This window comes from Macaca thibetana, chromosome 3 (assembly GCF_024542745.1).
Source record: "Macaca thibetana thibetana isolate TM-01 chromosome 3, ASM2454274v1, whole genome shotgun sequence".
NCBI classification, from domain to species: domain Eukaryota; kingdom Metazoa; phylum Chordata; class Mammalia; order Primates; family Cercopithecidae; genus Macaca; species Macaca thibetana.
In genome coordinates this window covers 31,145,655-31,170,562 of record NC_065580.1, presented here as the reverse complement: position 1 = coordinate 31,170,562, position 24,908 = coordinate 31,145,655, and the positions used below count along the sequence as shown (strand labels likewise).

The 24,908-nt window shown below is 40.4% G+C and overlaps 1 protein-coding gene across 1 annotated transcript in view; it reads left to right on the top strand.

Moving 5' to 3' along the window:
• Window positions 1-24,908, top strand: part of SND1 (staphylococcal nuclease and tudor domain containing 1) — a 438,972-nt gene that overhangs the window by 141,487 nt on the left and 272,577 nt on the right. The window contains exon 11 of the mRNA XM_050782556.1: window positions 14,491-14,580. Coding sequence (XP_050638513.1) covers window positions 14,491-14,580 — 90 coding nt within the window. The remainder of the gene's footprint in view (window positions 1-14,490; window positions 14,581-24,908) is intronic.

Here is a 24,908-nt window from a genome sequence, read left to right as displayed (position 1 = left end):
CCCAGCTCCCTCTGGCACCCCCTATTGGCAGAGCCTAAGGAAGCCAGCTGGCAAGGCAGAGACAGGGTTTGCAGGTTCCCTGCCCTGGCGTCACCAAGGAAAAGTTTAGAATGATCAGTTTTGAAACTGCATGACAATAGCTTCATAACTAGCATAACTACTAGATCCAACTTTTTCCAGTTTGGTGAGCTTCCCAGGGTGGGCAAGCATGTATTACGTGTTGAAATTAATTGACCTTTTCAGGTCTAGGGGACATTGTGTGTAGTGAGTGAAAAGCCAGTGGGTAATCTGCCAGTTCTTGCTACCACAGCAACTGGGAAGCAGATGATAGAAACTGTGATGGTTTCTGGGGCAGACAGATCTTTGTGGGAGCTTTTTGCTCTGACATATGTGATATTGGGCATGTTATTTCTCTGGGCACCTAACTTCTCAGGTCTCTGTGAAGTAAAGCTGTCATAATTCCAGCTTTTTTTGCTATTGTGAGGATTAGAATTAATATGTTTAACATGCAAGCACATAGCACCACTCAAATAGTTAGTGGTGTTTGTTTTGTTTTTTAATGAATTGTAGAAATTTAGAATGGTGCCAACCCTTTGTGTTAAGGGAGTTAGGGTGCCAGCAGTAGGAAAGGTAAGGGTGTCATTGTCACAATGCGATGGTGATAGGATTGACATAAAAACTTTGTTAAATAGGCACCATTTCAGTTCTTTTATGGCTGGAAGGACAAGGGTATTTAGGGTGACATTACATGAAGGAGGAGATAAAACTGTATTCTCACAGATCAAGGCACCAGTCTCACGTCCCATGTCATTCCCCACAGACGGAACAGCTGTGAACAGCAACCACAGTTATAGATGGAGAAGTTCCCCATTGTTGCTCTCCTCCCCTCTACCCTCACCTGACTGTTCTGTGTGCTGTGACTTGCCTGCCTGTTCACTAGGTGCAACCAGCTGGAGAAAAGAACCCCAACAAATTCCTGAGTGTGGCTTCAAGTTTGTAACGGTCCCTTCACACAGTAGGGCAAGGCAAGCTATATATATATATAATGAAATTGCTATGCCAGCTGGGTATTGCGTCTACATGTCTGTGCTGTTCATAGTTCTTTTAAGTTTATTTGCCCATATTTCTCCATGGTAGTAGTGGGTGATAAATGTTGAAGTTTTCTGATTGATGTCAAGTAGACTGTACAGTAAAAGAAAGTCATCTTCCTTCTGGAAGGTTAGACTGATATCTGTCCTGAAAAGGTACAGGCCTCATTTTACTGAATATTTATGCACAGGCTTAGAATACTTTGAATTTGGTGGATGAAATATGTGGCACTAGACTTGGCATCCTAATTTAGACCTTGAAGAGATGCAGCAACCAAGCAGAAACCCAGTGTCTAAAAGGGAGACCTTTCTGCGTGCACTTACGTAATTCAGTCTTGTGTTTTGAAATGCACCACAATTCATTGCACAAATTTGACTGGAAATCTGGCTCAATCGAAGGTTCCACTGGCACCAGCTAAATAATGGTGTCATATTCAGCCTCATTTTCCCTTCTGTGTTCTTCCAAGAAGAAACTTTAATAATAATTATTGTTTTTTAATAAGGTGAAGAAAGGAAGACATTCACAAAGAAGCATTTTTCTAACAAAATGATATTATCCTCTGAATGGGCTCACCCGCTCCTGCTGTCTGTTACAGAGAAAATTGGTTTCCTGTTGTCAGAGATTTATTTTCTTTTCCTCCTGTTCTTTTCCCCTCTTTTATAACTGTGGGAGGGTTTGTGGCACATCCCTGTGCTGGATGGGTTTCATCTGGCTTGGTGCCTGTACTTTAAGTAACGGGGTTGTCTCTACTGAGGGCATTGGCTGTCCATTTTTAGCCTGGGTATGAACAGTAAGAAATGTGGGAGAAGATTTCTCCATTACTAGAAAACATGATCTGGGGCCAACTGGTTAATTATGAGCTACCAATGAAAAGGAAAGTAGTGCCAGAAGGGCATAGCCAGTTGTGATATACTGGTCCCTGCTGCCACCAGTTACCGTACCGGTTTCCATTACCTTGAAAACCTTCAGGCCTACTTTTGTCTTTGAAGGCTTCTTTCTCTCTGCTTGTTTTCCTCTACTGCTTTTAAATTCTGTCTTCTTACTTGTAGATTTTTGAAAATGTCATTTCCAATTAAGGAATTTCCCACTTTAAATGTTCATTCATGTTTCTAGTTGATCTTCACAACTATTAGCTAGGTAGAAAGAGGCTCTTCTACAGAGACACTAATTATATTTTATTTCTTCTCAGCTCTGCTTGCTCATTTAAACAGCACACAAAGAGTACATTTCATTCACCAAAACTTCATGCCTGTATTGCTGCAGACGAGTCTTTCCAGAACAAAGGAAGAGCTCCATGATCTTTCACTACCCTTTCCTTCTTTTCTTCCAGTTTAACCTCAAAATATACCAACCCCAGCAACCGTGTTTACTTAGGGTTAATCTCAACTTCATGATTTTTTTTGAGGAAGCTAGTTCTTTTGATTCCAAATTAGGAAAATACTCCTCTTTATATGGTGGTTTACTATCAATCATATTTATTTTAGCGTTGAACTGTCACACTTGAAATATTTTTAGTGTTATCAGTTCAGCTTTACTTGAACTCTGAATGGTATTATATGTGTTCTGTAAGGATTTCTGCTAACTTAGCTAATAATAAATTGAGGGTGTGTTTTTTCAGGATCATAAGTAATATAATTCATTATGTCAAACTTGTAGGTGTAGAGAGAATAGAAAATTGTTTTAAAGTCTTAGCCAGGTCAAAAGAGAGCATAGTGATTATTTGGATTTTGTAAATTCGGGTTTTCTCTAACGTTAGACACAGGCTGCCAAGAGTACTACTTTTTCACTAGCGATTACAAAGGGTCTAGGTTTTGCAGTTGTACAAGGAGATATCTAGTTAAATTTTTCTAATTTTTATTCATTAACGGACTTATCTTTGTATAGTATAAAATCATATTTAGTAATAGTAGCCAGAAGGTTGAGGAACAGTTTGTATTCAACTAGTGTAGTATAAGCACCCTTCATTCTATGCATTTGCTAACGATAGTATGAAGCTGCAGTGATACAGCTGCCCCCGCTTTAAAGTTCACTTTGAGATTTACTAACCAGATTTATTAAATCCCATAATCACAAGAAATAGAGTTTGAGTTGTCAAAAATAAATTTTTTAGATAGTTCTTTCTGAATTCCCCATTATATTCCCTCAGTATTTTGATATTTCTAGGAATGTGGCACGATGCTGGGCACTTTCTAGGTACCATGAACAGCTTTTTTTCTCTTTCATAGATCTGCCCTCATGTAGTCTGGCAGAGGCTCTAAGACCTGTATGAAGTAATTAAATTACAATAATACAAGGCAGAAAGTGATTAGTGCTGTAATTTTGGCTTATCTCGTCTTCTGTCCCTTGACATTTTTGCTCTTGTTAACATCTATGTTAGATGCCTTAAAACTTAGCTAAGTAGCTTTGCTTTTTAGCAGCAGTAAAAGTGTAGATTTGGTTTTCTCACGGAGTTTATATTTGCCAAAATGTTCCTTGAGTATGAACTTAGACTTGCCTTAATTTGTACTAATTAGCCTGTTTCTGATTTTTTACGGTTTTGAAATAATTTTGCTTGGTTTTCACCACAAAGTCATAAGTAAGTCCAGATAATTTTTATTTTGCTGAGTCTTTTTTTTTTTCTTCTTCTTTTTTTTCCTATGGAGTCTCACTCTGTCACCCAGGCTGGAGTGCATTGGCATGATCTCAGCTCACCCCAGCCTCCACCTCCTGGGTTCAAGCAATTCTCCTATCTCAGCCTCCCAAGTAGCTGGGATTACACATGCACGCCACCATGCTGGGCTAATTTGTATTTTTAGTAGAGACAGGGTTTCACCGTGTTGGTCAGGCTGGTCTTGAACTCCTGACCTCAGGTGATCCACCCACCTCAGTCTCCCAATAGGTGCTGGGATTACAGGCATGAGCCACCATGCCCGGGCTGTTTTGCTGATTCTTAAGAGGAAACCGAGGCAAACCACCAAGTTTGGGCCACAATCACTGTCAAGAGCCCAATAGATCAGCATCAAGCTGCCTGCTACTCTTGGTCATTTGGTTGCCATGAAATATTCAGGGAATGTTTGATTTCAAGGTCGAGGGCAGCTCTTTTCCTCATTGCCTTCCGGAGAACTGAACTCAAGCCTTGTTCTCTTGAAGAATTTGATGCCCTTTCTGCCTCATTATCCCAGGCTTACTGGCTGAATCCTCACTGTTCCTCTAGGAAAAGTAGCACAGACTTCATTCCCTCTTGGAGCAGAGTTTTACTTTCAGAGCACTTCAAGGGTGGGAAATGTTTGTGTCCGGTTACATGTTGAAAGCCGTGCCTGCACAGGGAAAGGAAGATGAGGCAGGACCTCAGCATCTTTTTTGTTTTCAATTTTCTTCAGTGGGTGTGGGAGCCACTTTGTGGCTGGTGGCCCACCTTCTTGTGAGCCTTCACGTCCTTTCACATTTAGGTTTGTGAGGGGCGATGCTGTTCTTTTATTTCACCTTCCCCTCCCCCCCCCCACCCCTTGCAGTAGTATTTGTAGCTAAGTGAAGGCACCACATATGGTTTGCTACTTGGATAATTGTTTGGGAGCCCCTGGATCCTTTAAGCTATTTAAAGTCCTGACAGGGTCTTGGGGGAACAAAGACTTCATACTTGGCTCCTGTTATTTCCTCCCTATCCTTCTCTCTGTCCTCTTCCCTCTCTCATCCTTACTGTGTCTGAGCAGTAAATAGCAAGTGCTTCTGAAATACTCTTAGTTGGCTAATGTCATTGAATAGAAGAACACTCTTTAGAGGCAGATTTTTGTTCCTACGTGATGGTCTTGAAAATGGTACTTTAATTTCAGGATGTGCAGGTTCCTGGGGAATATAATCATATGCTGTGCACTGGAGATAACAGGTCAGTCTCTTTAAGGACATGAGACTGCCTAAATTTGCTTTTCTTCTTCCCACTTTTGGTCCTGTGAAACTCTTCTTCTCCTACTGGCAAGTTGCCAGGAGACATCTGTAACCAGGACTGTTTCTTGGAATTGCCACTGCCTCTTCTTTTCTGCTATCACCGTGGCTAGTGTGGGTCCAGACCCCTGGGTGGCTTTGTGGACTTGGGCAGGAAAGGAGACAAGACGTGCCTACTTTTGCCATTCCTGTCATGGCCAGGTTGGTTGGATTCTCAGATCCCACACCCAGGCTTCCAGTAGCTGGAACTAAGGAATATTTGGAAATTTTGTTTCGTCACTGTTACTATAATGTTTCCTGGTGTCTTATTTGTATAAAAGTTGGAGGGGTATTGAATTCTCCCATTGTTATTAACCTGCTTACTTTTTCTTTTATTTTTATTGAACGATTTTAGTATTAATCAAGTTCCCCAGGGTGGCTTTCTGCCTTTAATAAAACTCTAACCTCCTCTTTGTTTTATTGCCTTTGATTTAAAAGTCATGGGGCCAAATGCCTAAAATATAGACATTTTTGTGGCCCAGAGACATCCTTGCTACTTATTTAAAAATTCAGGTGGCCAGATGCAGTGGCTCCTGCCTATTATCCTAGCTCTTTGAAAGGCTGAGGCGGGAGGATGACTTGAACCCAGGAGTTTGATATCAGCCCTGGTAACACAGCAAGACCCTGTCTCTACAAAAAATTAAAATAATTAGCTGGGTGTGGTGGTACATACCTATAGTCCCAGCTACTTGGGAGGCTGAGGTGGAAGGATCACATGAGCCTGGAACGTCAAGGCTGCAGTGAGCCCTTGTCACGCCATTGCACCAGGAGCAACAACATAGCGAGACTGTGTTAAAGAACAAAAATTAAAAAGCACGTTTGTGGGAATCACACCAGAACTACTGAATCAGATTATCTGGTGTGGGCTTGATAGTCTGCAGGGTTATAAGCTCCCACGAGATTCTTAGGCATACTGAAACCTGACAACTACCGACAGGTAGTGATTGTCTTTTGGCAGTCAAAAACCAAGAGCTGTAGTGCCTGGCTCACAAGCCATGAGCCTCTGGGGTACCTGGGATCAAAATCCCAGCTTTGCCATTACTAGTTATGTGACATCAGGCAAATTACTTAAACTGTAAGCCTTAATTGCCTTCTGGTAAAAGGGGGATCATGATCTTTACCAGGTAGGACTGCTATTAGCATTAAGCCTATTTGATAGGGTTGTCTATAACTATTATTATTCTTTAAGTTCTAGTGCTTTTCACACGTGCAAATAGAGCCTTAAAGATGGGATCAGCAGAATCAAATAGGGTTGTCAGAAAGATTGAGAAATTGGAGGGTCCTACACAAGCAGTGAAACACTTAAGGGAGGTAGTTATCTTCATAATCACCTCCTTCTAACCTCACACCTGTACACTCACGTAGATTCCAGTTTTTTTTTTAAAGTTTGATTTCAGTTTCTATTGTTTTCTATTTCGTCTTTGCTTCCTGGAAGATATGCTAAATGTATTGCATTGCTGTGAATTTGGCACTTGCTCAGATCATGTCTCTGTTATAGACTGTATTTACTTTTAAGAGGTATTTTGAGTGGAGAGAATGAAATAGAGCTGGTTGGAAATAAAGCTGCTTTTTCTTTGAAACAACTCTTGAGGTGTTTGGATCTGTGAGGCTTCTGTGTATGGTCCTTTAGGAATAGTTAGGTACCTTGGGAAGATAAAAGATACCTTCCATTCGGCCAAGGTGGTTACAATTTTAAACCTTCCTCCCACTGCTAGCTTGTAGCTTTCTAGTTATCAGACCTGCCTTTTATAGAAATATGCTACTGTATGTGTTAAGGACCATAAAACAGTGGCTATCCCTGTGTGTTCTGTCTCCTGGATGCCAAGGGAATTGAAAGGTCCTTAATTGTAAATATGCCCAGGGCATGTGGTAATGCTCCTATTTTAAGTTATAATTGAAATGGAAATTGCAGCCTTTGTTTATTAAAATAGCATGTGTGGCAGGGCAACTGGGACTGGTCCATTATTTACTGTTTGAAATCTTATCCATTTTAATCTGATCATGTCTGTAGTTCTTATTTTAATTCAACAGTCAGTTTTAAGATCGTCATGGAGTATAATTCCTCTTGGGCACATTAATTCATTTATTATAGTTGAGTCTCCTTTTAAATATAAAAATCAAATTTGATTTTGACCCTGTCTATAGAACGTTTGTAGTTAAAATATTTCCACTGCCTCACAGAAGGATGTATCTGTGGAAGAGTATCCTTTTTTTGAGGAAATAAATGGAATTTAGTGCATTTCTTAGGAGGAAAAGAATGGCCAGTTATTCTGCTGAAGAGAAGAATGAAAGCATGAAATATTGGGAGAAATGGGAAAGGGTGATCAAAGCAGCTTTGGAGATTTTCTCTCCCTCAACATTTTGTCTTAAAAAAGAAATCTAAGTTTATAGAATAACATAACAAACATCTGGGTTCCTTTTTCAGCCTTGATATTCTTCCCTGTGTGCTTCAGAGCCTTGTATTTTTTCCTTTTTACTGTTGTGTATTACAGACACAGTTGAAAGTCCCTGTGTACTTGTCCTCAACCCCATTTTTTCCCCTTCTCCTTTTCTCTTTCTCTCCCCACCCATTCCACATCAGTAACCATTGTGCATTTTTATTCTTTTGCTGCTTACATAGCTTTATGAATAATATACTATTGTTTGTATCTGTTTTTAGTCTCCTTTTATATGGGGTTTTACTATATCAGTCTACAACTTGCTTTTCCAGCTCAATTTTGTTTTTTTTTAAATCTGTCCATTTGCTGTGTTGCTCTAAATCAGCCAAACTACTGTGTATTCCATTGCTTGATTATACTATATCCAGTGTTAATATAGATGTTGTTACACTTGTCTTGCACATACGAGAATTTTCTGGGGCATATACCTACCTGTAAGTAGCATTTCGTAGTTAGAGGTATGTGTGTTACCACCTTTAACCAAACAATGCCGCATAGCACCATATCAAAGTATTAAAACTTCTTATAGTCCCATCAGTGGTTAAGGGGCATTCCTGTTTCCCCACATTCTTTAAAATATTTGCCAATATGATAGAGGTACTGTATCTCAATTTACATTTTTCTGACAATTATCAAGTTATACTTTTTTGCATACTTAATGTGTACTTGGAATTCTTTAGTGAAATACCTGTTTATATCTTTTGCCAATTCATCTATGGGTTTATTTCTCTTTTTCTTATTGTTAGTTATTTACTGAGTAAATCAAAGTAATCAGAAGAGAACCCCCACCAGCTCTGAGTACCACATCTGTCTACCCACCTACTGGAATCTGAATCCATCCATATACCTGCAGATGAACTACTGGTGCTCTGTGGAAAGCCATTCTGTCCATGGCATGGACATTGCTTTAGCAGTTCTCTTCTCTCTCTTGTTTGCTCACCACTAGACCATTGCCTGTTATTTCTCCAATCTGAAATCAAAAACAAAATCCTTATCTTTACTCTGCTGCTTCCTTGCCAGGGAAGGCGCATGCCACCATACTCTCTTCGTACTCCTTCATGACACAGCTTTTGAAAGGACTGTATATACAGTTGACCCTTGAATAGTGTGGGATTTAGGAGTGGCAGCCTCCACATGGTCAAAAATTCATATATAGAACTTTTTTTTTTTTTTTGAGATGGAGTCTCTCTCTGTCGCCCAGGCAGTGGGCGCTATCTCAGCTCACTGCAAGCTCCGCCTCCCGGGTTCACACCATTCTCCTGCCTCAGCCTCCCGAGTAGCTGGGACTACAGGCACCCACCACCACACCCAGCTAATTTTGTATTTTTAGTAGAGACAGGGTTTATGTTAGCCAGGATGGTCTTGATCTCCTGACCTCATGATCTACCTGCCTTGGCCTCCCAAAGTTCTGGGATTACAGGCGGGAGCCACTGCGCCCAGCCCTAGAACTTTTTATTCCCCCCAGAATTCAACTAATTGCCTACTGTTGACCAGAACAGGAGAGGTTGGTCTTGCTGTCATAGGAATGGCAGGGGCAGGAGGAAATCCACATATAAGTGGACCTGCACAGTTTAAACCCATGTCATTCAAGGATCAACTGTTCTTGCTGTCCTCAGGTTTTTTTCTTACCATTCTCTTGTGCACCCATTTGTAGTTTCAACCAGGCTTGTACCCCTAGTGCTCTACCAAAACTATCCTCATCAAACTACCAATGACCCACACTTAGCTAGATCCAAAGTGCAAATCTTACTTCCCATTTTGCTTGCCTTAGTTTGTGGCATTTGACACAGTTGATGATTCCTTCTTGTCTATTCGTTTTCATTTCTTGGATTCCAGAACACAGCATTCTGGTATTTTCCTCCCGCCCTGCTTACTGGTTGCTCATTCTCAGTCTCCTGTTGCGTATTCATGACCTTTTAATGTTAGAAGATACTACCTATATGCCAACAACTCCCAAACGTGTTTTGCTGGTTCAGACCAAACTCCATGTTTGTATACCCAACTGCCCATTCAGCATCTCCACTCAGGTATCCAATCGCTGAAGCTTAGCACGTCTCCTGGTCTTACCCTTCTCCCTTCATCTGTTCTACTGGTGATCTTCCCCATTTTATTTCATGACCCCAGCCATCTTTCCATTTGCTCAGATAAAAAAGGAGTCATTCTTGATTCCTCCTTTTCTTTCATTCCTAACGTTCCATCCGTCTTCTTTCAGAATGTTTCCAGTTCTGACCACTTCTTGCCCTCCTCACTGCTGCTGCCTTGATGTAATCTCCCATGATTTCCTGCCCAGATTACTATCATAATCTTCTAATTTGTCTCCTCTGCTCTATCCTTTTCTTGTCACAGTGTCTGTTCTCAACACAAAAGGCAAAATAATTCTTTCAAATGTGAAGTCAGCTCTGTGTCTTCATCTCCTGCTGCCTCCCCCTCCTGCATTCTGCTCTAGCTGCAGTGGTGGTGCCTTTTTGCTAACGTGCATTGGCTGTTATCTTTGCCTTTCTTCGGATGACTGGGCATCCTATACCTCTTTGAGTTTTTGGTAAAATGTAATCTTAGTGAGGCCTGCCCTGATCTCATTACAGCTGTGGCCCTGCACCCCTGTTCCCTCTCCTGCTCTCCGTGTTCTTTCTTCTATTTCACTTATCCCCACTGTCAGTGCTTTCTTTGACTTTTCACTTCATTCATTATGTCTTTTCGGTACAGAACTTTTAAAATTTTAATGAAGCCACACATTTCAACCTTTTTTTAAATATATAATTTGTGACTTAAATTGTTTTTGTTTTTTACACTTCAAAAAATGAGATCAAATATACATAAAAAAGTTACCATCTTCACCATTTTGAGTGTATATCAGTGGTAATAAATTTATATTCTTTTTTCTGCCTTCATTTCTCCCTCATTTATAAAAATCCTGCAGTATCCCAAGGTCATTTAGTTTTGTGGGTACAATGTTTAAGAATGGGCTAGGTAAAATTAGGCCTGAATGGGGGTTGAGAATAAGGACTTGATTCAAGTTCTCTTTCATTCCCTCCTAATGGACATTGACCAGACTCCCAATTTTGGCAACCAGCCAAAAATACCTTCCTGAAAAAATGCTAGCTATATCTTCAGATGCTGAGATGTGGGTATTGGGCCTCCTTCCCAAACTGGTAAGAGATACAGATGACTGACGTTACCTCTTCCATCTCTAATGTGAGTCATTGCAGGGCCTACATGCAATGTCATTTCTCAGGATGAACAGTGATTACAGCACCTATTGGTTTGTATATTATCTGCCCACGAGTTTATAAAGTTCCTATTTTTATTTTTTAAAAAATATTTCCATGTAAATTAGAATCTAAACTAGACAGTTCTTTTTAAGCAGGTAGAGTCCTGTTTTCTGAGGATACATTCCATACCTCAGTTGCCTCTTGGAGATTTCAAAGGCTTTTATATACCTGGTAATTTGCAGGAATTGCTTTTATTTTGTGGTTTCTCAGGGACTTCTAATATCTCTCTTGTAAGATGTCTGCAGATGTCAATAGCTGCTAGCTCTGAGGGGTTAGAGTAACAAGATCATTCTGTGGTATCTTGTTTTCTGCTTGTGCTATTAGTTCTTTCTAGCTTCATGAGAGACATATAATCAGACTCTGAAGGTACCCTGTTTCTTATTGGGGTGTTTGTTGATACATTCTTTATTTTCCTTCATTCTTTTGAGGGTATTTTATCCTGTGGAGTGTCTTAAAAGCAAGATTCTTATTTAGACAGCCATTTTCAAATGTTTAGTTGTACCTCATCCCATAATCTTCATTTGAAGGCCCATTGGAACAGTGTTTCTTACCTTTTATTCCTAGTTTTGGAATTACAGCCAACTGACATTCCCGTCTATCTCTATGCTGTTTCAGAATATGTAGGGAGACAGGTGTAGTGGCACATGCCTGTAGTCCTAGCCACTCAGGAGGCAGAGGTGGGAGGACTGCCTGAAGCCAGGAGTTCAAGACTAGCCTGAGCAACATAGTAAGACCCCATATCTTAAAAAAAAAAAAAATATATATATATATATATAGAGAGAGAGAGAGAGAGAGAGAGAGAGAGGATAAGGTGCAGGATTTTGGGTTCTGAGGCAAATCATAAGGCTATGTAAGGTCAGTGTTGTTATTTTGTTCAATTCATCTTTGAAAATGTTCACTTTAGTAATCATGTAGCTACCCTCAGAAAATAGAATGTCCACTGTTGCTTGGTGAATATGAATACACTGACACTTCTTTATTTCTGAGGGCTGATTCTGATAACCATTGATTTTGTCTTTATTAAAAATCCTGTTTATTACTGGCAACTGGTATCTTCTGTCTGGCAAGGATTCTTAGCTATGATTGAGTGCCATCACCAACTCTGCTTTACGGCTTGTATGTTATACTTGGCTCCTTAAGAGATCTCTAATTTGTAATCTATTTTTATAAAATATCCATAATCCTGTACATGTGTCCCTTGTGTTAACCAGCATTCCCCTAACCCAGGCAATTTCTACGCATCCCATTTTCTTTATTTTCTATAAGAAAACCTCGATGTTATTTTGTTCCTCTAAAGATTCTCATGTTCATGGTCATTTTCTTCCCATCAGACAGTGATCATGACACACCCGGGCCTTGATCAGAGCTCAGCCACCCCAGAGGCTTCTGTTTGGAGTATGTTGACTTCCACATATGATCTGGGAGAAGGAGCTACCTTAACTTTTTAGAAGAGCACTGGCATGATGATAATTATGCCCTCTGCCCCCACTTTTTTTTTTTAACAGGAAGTAGAAAACAGTTAGTGAATATGAAACTCAAATTTCCTTGACACTGAAAGTGTTATCTGCATTCTCACAAGAGATTTTCTTGGTCATGGTCAATGAATTGAAATGTTGGTATTATGTGCTGGAGGCATAGAGGCTTAGTTTGCGTCTAGGAGGAAACATCTATTTCATAGATCCACTTAACCATAATATCAACCTTAGGATGATTTTTAAATGGGGCATTAAAATGATGAAGGCTCTTTACTTAAAAGTAGTGGCTACTTAGGAAAAAACGTAATATTTTCTTTGAGTACAGTTTGGACTACACAGAGGTGTCTTGTTTTGTCAGGTGCATAATAGATGGCAAAGGTTCGGCCAGGTTGGATAAGCATAGAGGATGTGGAATCAATGGTGTGCATCTAGGGTAGGGGTTGGTCCTTGATTTTCTCCTTTCTTTCTATACTTTTTGCAAATATTTTCCTGGAGATTCTCAACTCTGCAAAGCAATCCTGTTCTCCTAGCATACTTTGTATGTATGCCTGGGTTAGGGGAATGCTGGTTAACACAAGGGACACATGTACAGGATTATGGATATTTTATAAAAATAGATTACAAATAGAGATCTCTTAAGGAGCCAAGTATAACATAAGCCGTAAAGCAGAATTGGTGATGGCACTCAATCATAGCTAAGAATCCTTGCCAGACAGAAGATACCAGGTGCCACATTTGATCTTTGTATATCAGTCTGCATGTTTCTTTGGAGCTACTTAAGTCTAACTGTAATTATTGAGTATGTACTGATGAGGGAGGTACTGTACTTGGTTCTGGGGAGTTAAAGAAAAACAAAGAATGGGTCTTTTTTGTCGTGGAGCTTACAGGCTTCTGGGAGGGAAATATTAAAGCGAAGTATACCAACTGGTGTAGTCAAGATCTCTTATTTCTTATACAAAGACAAAAGTCTCTTGACTTACGCATGTCATCATGACTCCACATTGGATTCCTACTCCTTTATCCTCCCTTTCTACACCATTCAGTTCCCATTAATTCATTTCTTCAAGTGGTTCTCGTTATCTCTCAGGCTCCTGTCCTTTCCTACTTCTGTTACCTTCATCTAGATAGACCCTCTTATATCATCTAAAAATGACATTGCTTAGAATAGCCACCTCTTTTAGGAAGAATCTGGGGCCCGTGAGATAATGAAGTAAGTGTGTATGTGTTGACATACTGTTCCTTTCTGCCTCTCTTCTTTTGGTTTTTCTGTTTTTTCCAACTTTAATTTTCCTCCTGTTTCTTTACTATCCTGCAAACTCATATTAAATCTGGCCTTGTCAATGAAACATTTCCTGATTACTTCTTTCCACTTCCCTGAACTCTTATAGCATTTAGTCCCTAGTCTATATCACATGTATTAGCATAGCACTGAATCAAAACTGTTGGCCAGATGTGGTGGCTCATACCTGTAATCCCAGCACTTTGGGTGGGAGGCCAAGGCAGGGCAGGCGGGTCACTTGAGGTCAGGAGTTTGAGACCAGCCTGGCCAATATGGTGAAACCCCATCTCTACTAAAAATACAAAAATTAGCTGGGCGTGGTGGCACATGCCTGTAATCCCCAGTACTCTGGAGGCTAAGGCACAAGAATTGCTTGAACCCAGGAGGCGGAGGGTGCAGTGAGCCAAGATCATGCCCTTGCTCTCCAGCCTGTCCAGAGCGAGACTCTGTCTCAAAAAAAAAAAAGAAAAAAAAAAAAAAACTGCTTTGTGTTGCTATTTCCTATCTGTAGGATTTCTTCTATTCCTATTTTAAGTTTCATAATTTTTGAGTCCAGGATTATACATGTATTTATAGAATGCTTTGTATGGAACTAACAGTTGGTAGGTGCTCAATAAAGTTTTTTTGAGTAATAGAATTGGATTTAAAATATCTGTAAATATTTGAAGTGTCCTAATACTTATTGAGCTTCTTCTGTAATAGTTTATGCTCCTATGTCTCTGTTATCAAAGAACATTTGTTTCCAGTTTGGGTGATTACAAACACTCTATTTCTTATTTGTGAGCCTGTTGTGTGAAAAAGGTAGCCCTATTCTCAATAAAGCATTTCAACCAAATACTTTAAAATCATTTATTATATGTCTTAACATTTAATATTCGCGATACAAAGAGGTACAATTTCAGACACATTCCTATATCTTGTGCTGTTGGACGTGTTCATTTGATTTTGTTCATTCCTGATGTCATGTTTTATTTTACTTTTAGGATAAGAACAAGAAACTGCGTCCCCTGTATGACATTCCTTACATGTTTGAGGCCCGGGAATTTCTTCGAAAAAAGCTTATTGGGAAGAAGGTAAGAAATTGATGACAGAAGTGTATTTGCAAGTGGTTGGGCTTAAGCTAATCTTTTGGAGGCAATTGTTGTAAGCTGGGCCCTTTACCAGCAGATGACACTCCTCCATCAAGTCAAGTGGAATTACTTTGATATGAAGAGAGGCGTGTTTATGTGTCAGAAACGGTACCCAATGGGAGAGGTTTAAAATTAGGGCCCTGACCACAGTTTGATTGCCAGTAGTCTCACAGCAGGGTCCGGGCTCAATTCCAGTTTTAATAATTGCATATTGCCCTGAGCTCCATTCAGTTGGCTCTCTTGTTTTCTCCAGCCACCTTCATTAAATGTTCAGGGCTATGGGATTTACTAGTGAGGGAAGCTTGCTCCTTTTTCATGCTTCCGCTACTTCTGAGGGATAGGCTGGCTATAAGGGGAAGAGGGGATGACCTGGACTATGAGCATGCCTATTGTAATGCACTGTGGCATCAATGCTCCCTCTATTCTTCTGACTGGCAGAATTTTCTGTCCCCTGTAAGAGTTTTTTTTTCAGGAAGGGGTATATGGCTTCCTGTTAGTTCGTGTGCAGATTTTTGTGTAGCTTGATGACTTTTGTTGTTGTTGTTGTTGTTGTTGTTGTTGTTTTTGGGGGGAGACAAGATCTTACTCTGTTGCCTAGTCTGGAGTGCAGTGGTGTGATCTCAGCTCACTGCAACCTCTGCCCCCTGAGTTCAAGCATTTCTACCCCCCAGCCTCCTGAGTAGCTGGGACTACAGGTGTGCACCACCACGCCTGGCTAATTTTTGTATTTTTTGGTAAAGATGGAGTTTCACCATCTTGGCCAGGCTGATCTCGAACTCCTGACCTAAGGTGATCCATCCACCTCTGCCTTCCAAAGTGCTGAGATTATAGGCACGAACCATCATGCCCGGCCGCATGTTGACTTTGTATTTCTAATGTAACAATTCAGAGGCCATAGATTTCATTTCTTTGTGTTCTTTGTTAGAGCGTAATATTCTGTGACTGGCCACAGAATTTGCATTCTGGGAATCTGATAGTGAGCCTTTGAGCATCCCCTCATTTTTCCTCATGTCCCAACCCTAAGAGTCCTGGGTTGTTTCTTATGTCCTGGATCAACAAAGAACATGAATGGGATGGTTCCTATGATAGTAATTGAAAGAATGCTATTCAAGGAGGTACTGTGATTCATCTTTTCCTCACTTAGTTTCAGTTTGGATTTTAGGAGAAATATATTTTGGGTGAGTTTTTATTGTATCTTCAGAAAGGCAAAACCATTTTTTTTTAATCTGGCCATAACACACTAAAGCCATATTAGCATTCCTTCCCTGAACCACTGATCCTGTGATAGGTTTTGTTTTTGTTTTTGTTTTCTTGAGACGGAGTCTCGCTCTGTTGCCTAGGCTGGAGTGCCGTGGCGCAATCTCGGCTCACCACAACCTCTGCCTCCCGAATTCAAGGAATTCTCCTGCCTCAGCCTTGCAAGTAGCTGGGACTATAGGCGCATGCCACCATGGCTGGCTAATTTTTGTAGTTTTAGTAGAGATGGGGTTTCCCTATGTTGGCCAGGCTGGTCTTGAACTCCTAACCTCGTGTTCCACCCACCTTGGCTTCCCAAAGTGCTGGGATTACAGGCATGGGCCACCGTACCTGGCCTTGTGACAGGTTTAATAAGGCTCTGACTTTTGTACTAATACCAAAATGGTGTATCTTAATTATAAATACAGCCATTTTTATTGTATATCATAGTCACTAGGATGATAATTATAGTAAGAGATTTTGAAGTTGGACATAAGGTAAAATTGCTAATTTTGAGGAAGAGAAACCAAACTGGATTCTTGAAATGAGTATTAAATCTACTCAGGTTTCTTCAGAGAATAGGCTCATTTGTCATTGTACAAAACTTGACAGCATGCTGTATTCATTCGTGAAGTGGAGTGCGAATGATGGCTTTAAGCTTCTTTCAATTTCTAGATCTCCTGTTTTCTGATCAAATGTCTAACATCTCTATTCCACCAAGTTGATATCATTTCACTCATTTATTGGCTCATAAACAATTGCTTGTAGATAGCCAAGGAATTTCTTCACAAGTTTGGGTTTCTATTGAAATTTATCTGAAATCACATTGAAAGGAGTGGCAGCACATATCTGATTTGTGTGCAGCCAGTTGTGTGGCATGTATTATGGCATTCACCTGGTTTCTTTGAATATTGCCCTAACCCTGATTCTGTTTCATCCCTGGGACCATAGATCATAGCTTATTGCAGTAGCTGCTGAATAGTCTCGGAAGGTTAGACCCAGGCTCTGCTCTCAAGGACTGTATGTCAGGCCATTGTAAAGTGTTCTGTCACAGGATAAAAGGACTGACCTCCAGTGTCAGATATGGAGTCAATTCTTAATCAATTAGGTTCCCTCTTGGTGAGAGAAGCCTCCTTTATTGGTTCCTGTGCAGCAGAGTTGATTGTATTCTATTTGTGCTGAGCTCAAGTTTTGTTCCCCAGAGTGACATTGTATAAATGATGAATATTGTATCCCTGTAGTGAGTAGGATACAACTTAGTTCTGCTGGGCTGGAACATTCCTGATGCAAACTGCTTTTCCTCACTCACCACCTGAAACCACTTGCCTGTCTTCTGGGCCTATCACTTGCCACAGTGAACACCCATGTGCTCTGGCCTCTGGGAGCAGGCAGTTGATGCCTCAGGGGAGTGGCTAGCACATCATTGCACATTTCTGCCAATTCCCTTCAGACCTCTGCAGCTGTTCAGCATGGCACGTGGTGATTAAGAGGCACCACAAGGGAGCATGTGTGTCTATGTGCCTGTGTGCATGAAAGCTGATTAGGGCAGCCTGTCACAGCTTAAGAAAGATAGTGGAGGTAAAATCATCTTCTCTGCCTAGACTATTATTTGACCTTCTCAGGGAGTCGATAATATGATAATTTTGAGGAGTTGCTAGAATGCAGAGAAATAAGATTGAAGGTAAACTGCTAAGGTGTTTTGGCTTGATGACCTCCTTCCTAGTTTTTGGAAATGGATTCACTTCCTAGATTTAATTCTGGATTAATGCCTTTAATTAAATTACCCATACTTCTCTTGGAGGCTTTGTTTTGTAATTTGTGAACTGGGGCCATTACTTGCCTGCCTTCTCTCATGAAGTTGAGTTATGAGAATCTAGGATGATAGTAGTATTTCATGTTTGTCCAGATGCCAGTAAACTATATGGTTTGATTTTGCTTAATAGTGTTTTTATATAGAATCTATCATAGCACTACTTTTTCAGTTATGATATATTCCTGGTTCTGAGATTATGAGAAGTGCATCAGTGTGCAACTAATCTGACATCATGAGGAGTGTTTTTCCCTTTCTTTGTTGGTTCTGCTGACTTTATTGCCTTTTCAACCCATTGCATGAATTCCAGTGTTATTTAATTAGATGTGCATGAGGGCTTTCGCTTTCAGAAGATAAGTATGTGCTGGTGCTAAAGGGTGTGTGTGTGTGTGTTTCTAATTGAGAGTGGTAGAAGAATACGTGTGTATCCTTGAAGCGTTTTGGAAACTCCCTCAGTTGCCATACTGCCTAGTAGAACTCCCTTCCCATCTCCTGTTTACCATCTGCCCTCTTTCACTAAAATCTTGACTAAGGAATATTCACAGCAAAGAGTTTTGTGTTAATTTCTTCACGGGCTCATCATGAAATGGAATTTGTAATAACTTTAACATGTTTTCCGGTTCTCCAGAATGATTTTCTCACTGTGTGAATAAGATGGTGAGACTGGTATCCTTAGGCTGTGGTCCTCTTCTGATAACAGGGGCAATCTTTTTCTGTGTTTATAAGTTTTTTTTCCTTAATGCTTAGAGATCAGTTTGCATTGCCCTAGTCATTTTGCTTTCAGGAGAATAAGGTAGTAACTGAGATCTTCATTGGGATTTCCCTCCAGCTATCTTGTAAAATATCTAAAGTTGAGACTCAATATGGTTTATCCATGTGATACAGTTTTTTAAAATGACATATGAGTCATTTCTATAGCTCCTGTCCCTTAATTGCAGAATTTCTATCACCATGCGAATCATTGTATTTAAACTTGGAATTTGTTTGGACAACTGGAATTTCAAAAATGATGGAAAAGATGGAATTGCAAGAAGCCAGCGTGCATTGAAGCTTCAGTGCTGACAGTAGACGCTCATTGTAAACTGTCCTATCATCAGAGACTATCCTGAAAATATATGCCTATTCCTTTAATGTCTCTTTTACTATTTATTTTGAATGAGCAAATATTGGGGATGAGCCTCATTTGTAAACTAGCAGTGGTCTTTGTGTAGTTTTCATGCCATTGAAATTTGTTATATGAACTAACCCAGCTCATTTTGGCACTTAAAATTGGGCATTTTTCTTGATCAGTGCAGACATTTGGGAAGTTATGGGGCTATAAATCATTTAGTGAGTTATTTCAAATCCAGATTGCCTTAGATTGTTGTTCTCTTTTCAAAATCTGTCTTTCTTGAGGTATGTACTTTTAGATGTACATGATCTCCATGTGTACCAGATTGGAAATGATCTCCATGTGTACCAGACTTAAAAATCCAGAATTTCTAAGACTAATCTCTTGATCTTCTATCAGACAACTGGCTCTCCTCCAGTGTTATGGGAGTTACCCCGTTATCTATTGCTGTCAGACATCTTTGACACCCTCTTATTCCAGTCCCTCACCCAGTTCTGCTGGATATATATCTGAATGATGCCTCCTTTCCAGTGCACTGATCCTACCTTGCTTATATCTCATCTAGCCTGGACTCCTATGTGACCTTCCTATTGGTTTTGCCACCAGAATCAGGGTGTTAGACTGCCTCCTTATATCAGTAATCCAAAATCAATCTGGAAATGGTTAATATATGTAATGATATTATCTCTATTCTGGGTAAATGTGCTTCTGTGAGCTAGGTTGGCAACCCAACTACTGTTTATAGCCTTGTTTCTATGGAATAAAATAAAATATTCTGAATGTCTAAGCAGAGTTTTGGAGATGTGGCTCATTTGTAATTTGGTGGCTACCATTTTATGATTTTCATGCTGTTGAAATTTCTTCTGTGAAGTAGACAGACTTTTTTTTTGGTAAAGCATTTGATAGAATGCCGATTATATCTTCAAGGGTTAGGACTGCTGTTTATTGGGTTCCCTCTTCGTAGTAAGCACTGAACTCTAAGAGCTCTGTTTTCACTCTTAATTTTCGCCTCCACCCTGCAAGATCTACATGCTGTTCTGGTCTTTACAGGTAAAGAAACTGGAGCCCACAGAAAAGACTTTACTCAGATGCCAATGCTTTTAGTTGCTATGCTGAATTAAAGACTTTTGGAAATGTTTATTTCTCTATTGTGTATACTGACTCAGATGTAGACAGGGTCGTGGTATTTTTGGAATTATGTCTGTTCCTGTATATAATAAATACTTTACATGCTGCAAGAAAGTAGATTCTTCAGGTAGTCTGTAGCTATCAGGAGGTGGTAATGGCACTATATATCGGCCTTCAGAGTGCCTTTAGCCCTCTAGACATTATCTCATTAGTCTTTGAGATGTCCCTGTGAAGTTGTGTTTCATCAAGTCGTTCTTCAGAGAAAAGCAGTGTCAGATTACATGTTCTTCGCCTAGGATATACAGCAATGTGAAGTCCTCGATAACATTGCTAAGCCAATTTTGAAGCTTGATTTCTCTTTCTCTTCGTTCCCTTGGCATAAGTGCAACTTCTGGGAGCATCAGGGAGAAAGGAAGGACAGGTGTTGCTTTATCTTGGCACAGGGTCACGGAGAAGTTGAGGGGCACCGTAGGTGCTTGTTCCACCATACGAGAATAGATCTCCAAAGGTACCGGGAGTAACATTCCTTAGCAGGAGCAGTTTTTCACTGTGCTAGTGAGAGCTCGTCAAGGGCACAGAGCTTTCCTGAGGAGGGTTCCACCCTTCTCCCTGGCTATTTATCAGGGTTGTCCTTTTCCTTAAAAACACTTGTATGTTCTGTCTGTTGCAGTGTGTTACCTAATCAGCTGTGTTAAGTACAAAAAGCTGGTAGTCTGGGGATTCTTGTTCCTAATTACCTCTATTTAAGTTTGGATTTTATAAACATTTCTTTTGTCATCTCCACATTTTTCACCTCGTATTAATTTGATTCATTCATGCTATGGAAAGTCCTTTACATTAATGATCAAAGCAGGCCCTGAGGTTGTGAATGCATTGTGATTTAAATTGACAGGTTTATACAAGGTTGCTTGTCCTTGCCTCCTCAGTGCCAGCTGTTCAATGTGGCTGTAAATTTTTTGAACAAATGACTGAAGATATTTGCCAAATTGAGAGCTGTTTTGAATGACTTGTAATTTCCGACTATGCATTTTTCTAGGAAGAGTTCTCCTGCTTGGAAGTGGTAGTAATGTGTAACATGCATTGGAGACCATGTTCATTTTAGATGCCCTTTACCCTGTGACTTTTGGGAAGGATCCTAATCTTTTACTCCTTGATTTTTGAGCTCTCTTGTCTAGAGAAGGTTGATTAACAGAAATGACCGGAGTTGCCTGTTTCTGGAAGCTCAGCAAGGTAGCTTTCTTCCTGCTGCCACCTAAATGGTCTTTTCAATAATGAGTGTTTGGTTGTCTTTTGTTGTTGTTGTTTTTCCTGCAGATTCTGAAAAGTACCCCTGTGCTTTGAGGACCATCAGGGTGTTGAGCTGAGCATACAGCTCTTTGGTGAAGTGTGTTATTTTTTGTTGTTGTTGTTTCTTGAGACGGAGTTTTGCTCTTGTAGCCCAGGCTGGAGTGCAAGCAATGGCAGGATCTTGGCTCACTGCAACTTCCGCCTCCCAGGTTCAAGCGATTCACCTGCCTTAGCCTCACAAGTAGCTGGGATTATAGGCGCCTGCTACCACGCCTGGCTAATTTTTTGTATTTTTAGTAGAGATGGGGTTTCACCACGTTGGCCAGGCAGGTCCTGAACTCCTGACCTCAGGTGATCCACCTGCCTTGGCCTCCCAAAGTGCTGGGATTACAGGCATGAGCCACTGCGCTCAGCCTTGAAGTGTGTTATTTGTATGATATATAACATAATTGTAATATCCTCTTCAAAAAGCATCTCTAAGTTAAATGAAGAAACTAGAGGTTTCAGTTGCATTCCTGGAAATTTATTCTGTATGCTCACCTGAGGGACATGATTTATTAGCTACCAGAGTCCTCAAGATTCTCATATCTCTGGGTAATACTCTTGTATTAATTTGCTTATTATTAAAGACTTTCTTACTTGGACTCCCAAGTTGCTCATAGTTTTCTGGTGAATGTTCCTATATTTATAACATGATTTGTGGTCGGCTTGTCTTAAGCCACCCACTCCTGATCTTTTCAGCTAGGTTTCTGAAATGTCGTCCTTGGGGCTGGAACTTTCCATGCTTACTCTCTGCAAACCAAGATTTTATTTTAGGGGAGATTTGTGCTGAATCAGCTCAGCTGTGTTTGGGGGTAGGGAGAGGACAGGCTTTTTTTCCCACTTTAAAAATAACCCTTATGTGCCAAAAAACCCTATAAAATGTGCTGAATTGCAAATCTTCCAACTTCCTATACCTCCTGGTTTACAGAGAATAGATTCTTCTGAGCTTGGGCTTGATGATACTGTGCAGAATATCTTATGTTGTAGACAAGTGTAAAGTGAGGCTGGATGCAGATGTGCTCATTTGGAAAGGAAACCTGACTATTGCTGTCTTTTTTCAGCATTTTCTTCTCCAGCATACGAGCAGTTTTGTCCACTTATAAGGATCTATATAGGGATCCTAGATATAAATTTTCTAATGAGAAATAAGTTTGCTTGTGTATCTGCAACATAACCCATATCATTCAGAAAGAGTCCAATTGGAAAGCACCAGCATTCCAGGGTTTCTATGTATGTGGCATCTCTTTTTGTTACACTGTGTAAAGTTGGGCTAATTGTTTAGTTTGCTTGAATATTTCTTTCCCAAGGGTATGAACAATTTGTTTATGTGTGAGAAGGTAGGATGCACAAGTGTCTGTTAGTTCTAAGGTTGAAATTTGTCACCTTTTTATAGTTGGGTGGTAGAACTGATATTCTAAAGGCTACATCTTCATAATTGAGGTCATGTGGTTGTAAGTTAAAAAATGAGCCCCTTGTTTTAATGTATTTAAAATCTGAGTGATACTTTCTGCTCTTATGTGAAAGAAATTATTTTTATTGCTACCTAGAATTGCCTCTTTTTTACTTTTACCTGAGCAGTTATCTTCTTCTGGCAAAGCTTTAGGTATCCCTAAAGTGTAACAGTTCTATTCCATGAGTATTGCTAGCTTGGACAGTCCTTCGTCCTTCCTAATGTTTTCATGATGATATGTGTAGTGGGTTGCACAGCATCTCCCCAGAATACCCATCCATCTCGAACCTTAGAATGTGACCTTATTTGGAAATAAGGTCTTTGCAGATGTAATTAATTAAGTTAAAATGAAGTGATACTGGATTATGATGGACCCTAAATTCAATGGCCGGTCTCCTAATAAGAAGAGGATCTATAGCCAGACGTGGTGGACTGCACCTGTAGTCCCAGCTACTCAGAAGGCTGAGATGGAAGGATTGCTTGAGCCTAGGAGTTGGAGGCCTCAGTGAACCATGATCATGCTACTGCACTCTAGTCTGCGCAATAGTGAGACCCCAACTCTAGAAGAAGACAGAGAAGGAGGAGGGGGGATGGAGAGAAGGAGGAGGAGGAGGAGGACTAGTATTGGGCACAGAGAGAAAGAGACCATGTGACAGTGGAGGTAGAAATTGGAGTGGTTTTTAGCTACAAGCCAGGAAATGCTGCCAATTGCCAGGATGCACCAGCTAGGAAGAGGCAAGGAAGGATACCTCCCTGGGGCCTTTAGAGGTATAATGACCCTGCCTACACCTTGATTTTCAACTTGGAGCTTTCGGAACTTTGAGGGGGTAGTTTGCAGTACTTTGTTATGGCAGCCCTGGGAAAGCAATTTAGCTTCTTGTATCTGATCACCTGACTCTTGGCCGAACCTCTTGTTTCTGGATTTCTACTTCAGTAGTTAGTTTCTTTGCCAAGTAATCTGTGAGACAGGGTTTGATAATGTCAGCATTCTTTCGTCTCCGATTTCCTGCCTATTTTGTCTTGCTTCCTTTATTTATGTTTATTCTTTCTGTCAATACTCCTCCTGGGTGGTAATGCCTTCCCTCCTGCAGACCAGCTGACAGTTGGTGTGGAGGAATTGATACACCCAAGCAAATTTCCAGTGTTGTCCGTAGGCTTACCTCCAAACCGTCATCCTGTTTGCTTTCCTTGAAGCGTGAACACTGATGTCCACTTAAGAAGGCTGCCCTGTCTCATGGCCATCCTAGTCACAGGACCTCCATCACTTCTACTTAGTAATTAGCAGCATTTTGAAATATGATACACCCTGGGAGAAATCATTCCTGGCAGTAGCTCTTGATGAGCCGTGCTCATCCCATTCAAGGTTGATGAATAGAACATTAGGAATAATTAGCACAAGACTGTCTTCTGGAACACTGTCTCTTTTACATAGAGCATTATGTGGCACTGTGCAGGAATTTTCTTCAGTAACTATAGGAATCCCAGGTTTTCTCCTTAATCTGACCTTTTTGGGTAAGGTATTTTTTTCTGCAGCTTTGCCTTCTCACCTCTTCTGGCTTCAACAAGTGGGCTGGGCTGAATAGCAAGTAGTCTCTGAAAACTAAGGTCAATAGTTGGTGTGTTTATTTTCTTTGGGACTCAGTCCCTGAAGCAGCTTGGGTCATGTGTAAACACTTGCTATGTTAAGAAGGCCTTAATATGTTAACGAGTAGCCTAGTAATACCAATTCATTTCTCAAATTCTTTTTTTTTTTTTTTTGTGACAGTGTCTCACTCTGTCGCCCAGGCTGGAGTGCAGTGACATGATCTTGGCTCACTGCAACCTCTGCCTCCTGGGTTCAAGCGATTCTCATGCCCCAGCCTTCTGAGTAGTTGGACTACAGGCATGTACCACCAAGCCCAGCTAATTTTTGTATTTTTAGTAGAGATAGGGTTTCATCATGTTGGCCAAGCTGGTCTCAAACTCCTGATCTCAGGTGATCTGTCTGCTTCGGCTTCCCAAAGTGCTGGGATTACAGACATGAACCATTCCGCCTAGCCAATTCATTTCTGTTATTCATTCAGGAAATATTTTTTGGACAGCTACTCTGTGCCAAGCTTTGTTCTAGGCACTGGGGATAGAGCCTATTTTTATAGTACTAATATTTTAGAAAAGACACATAGTTGTTGGGTACCTTTGTAGAGGTGCAGTAAAGATGAATAAAATAT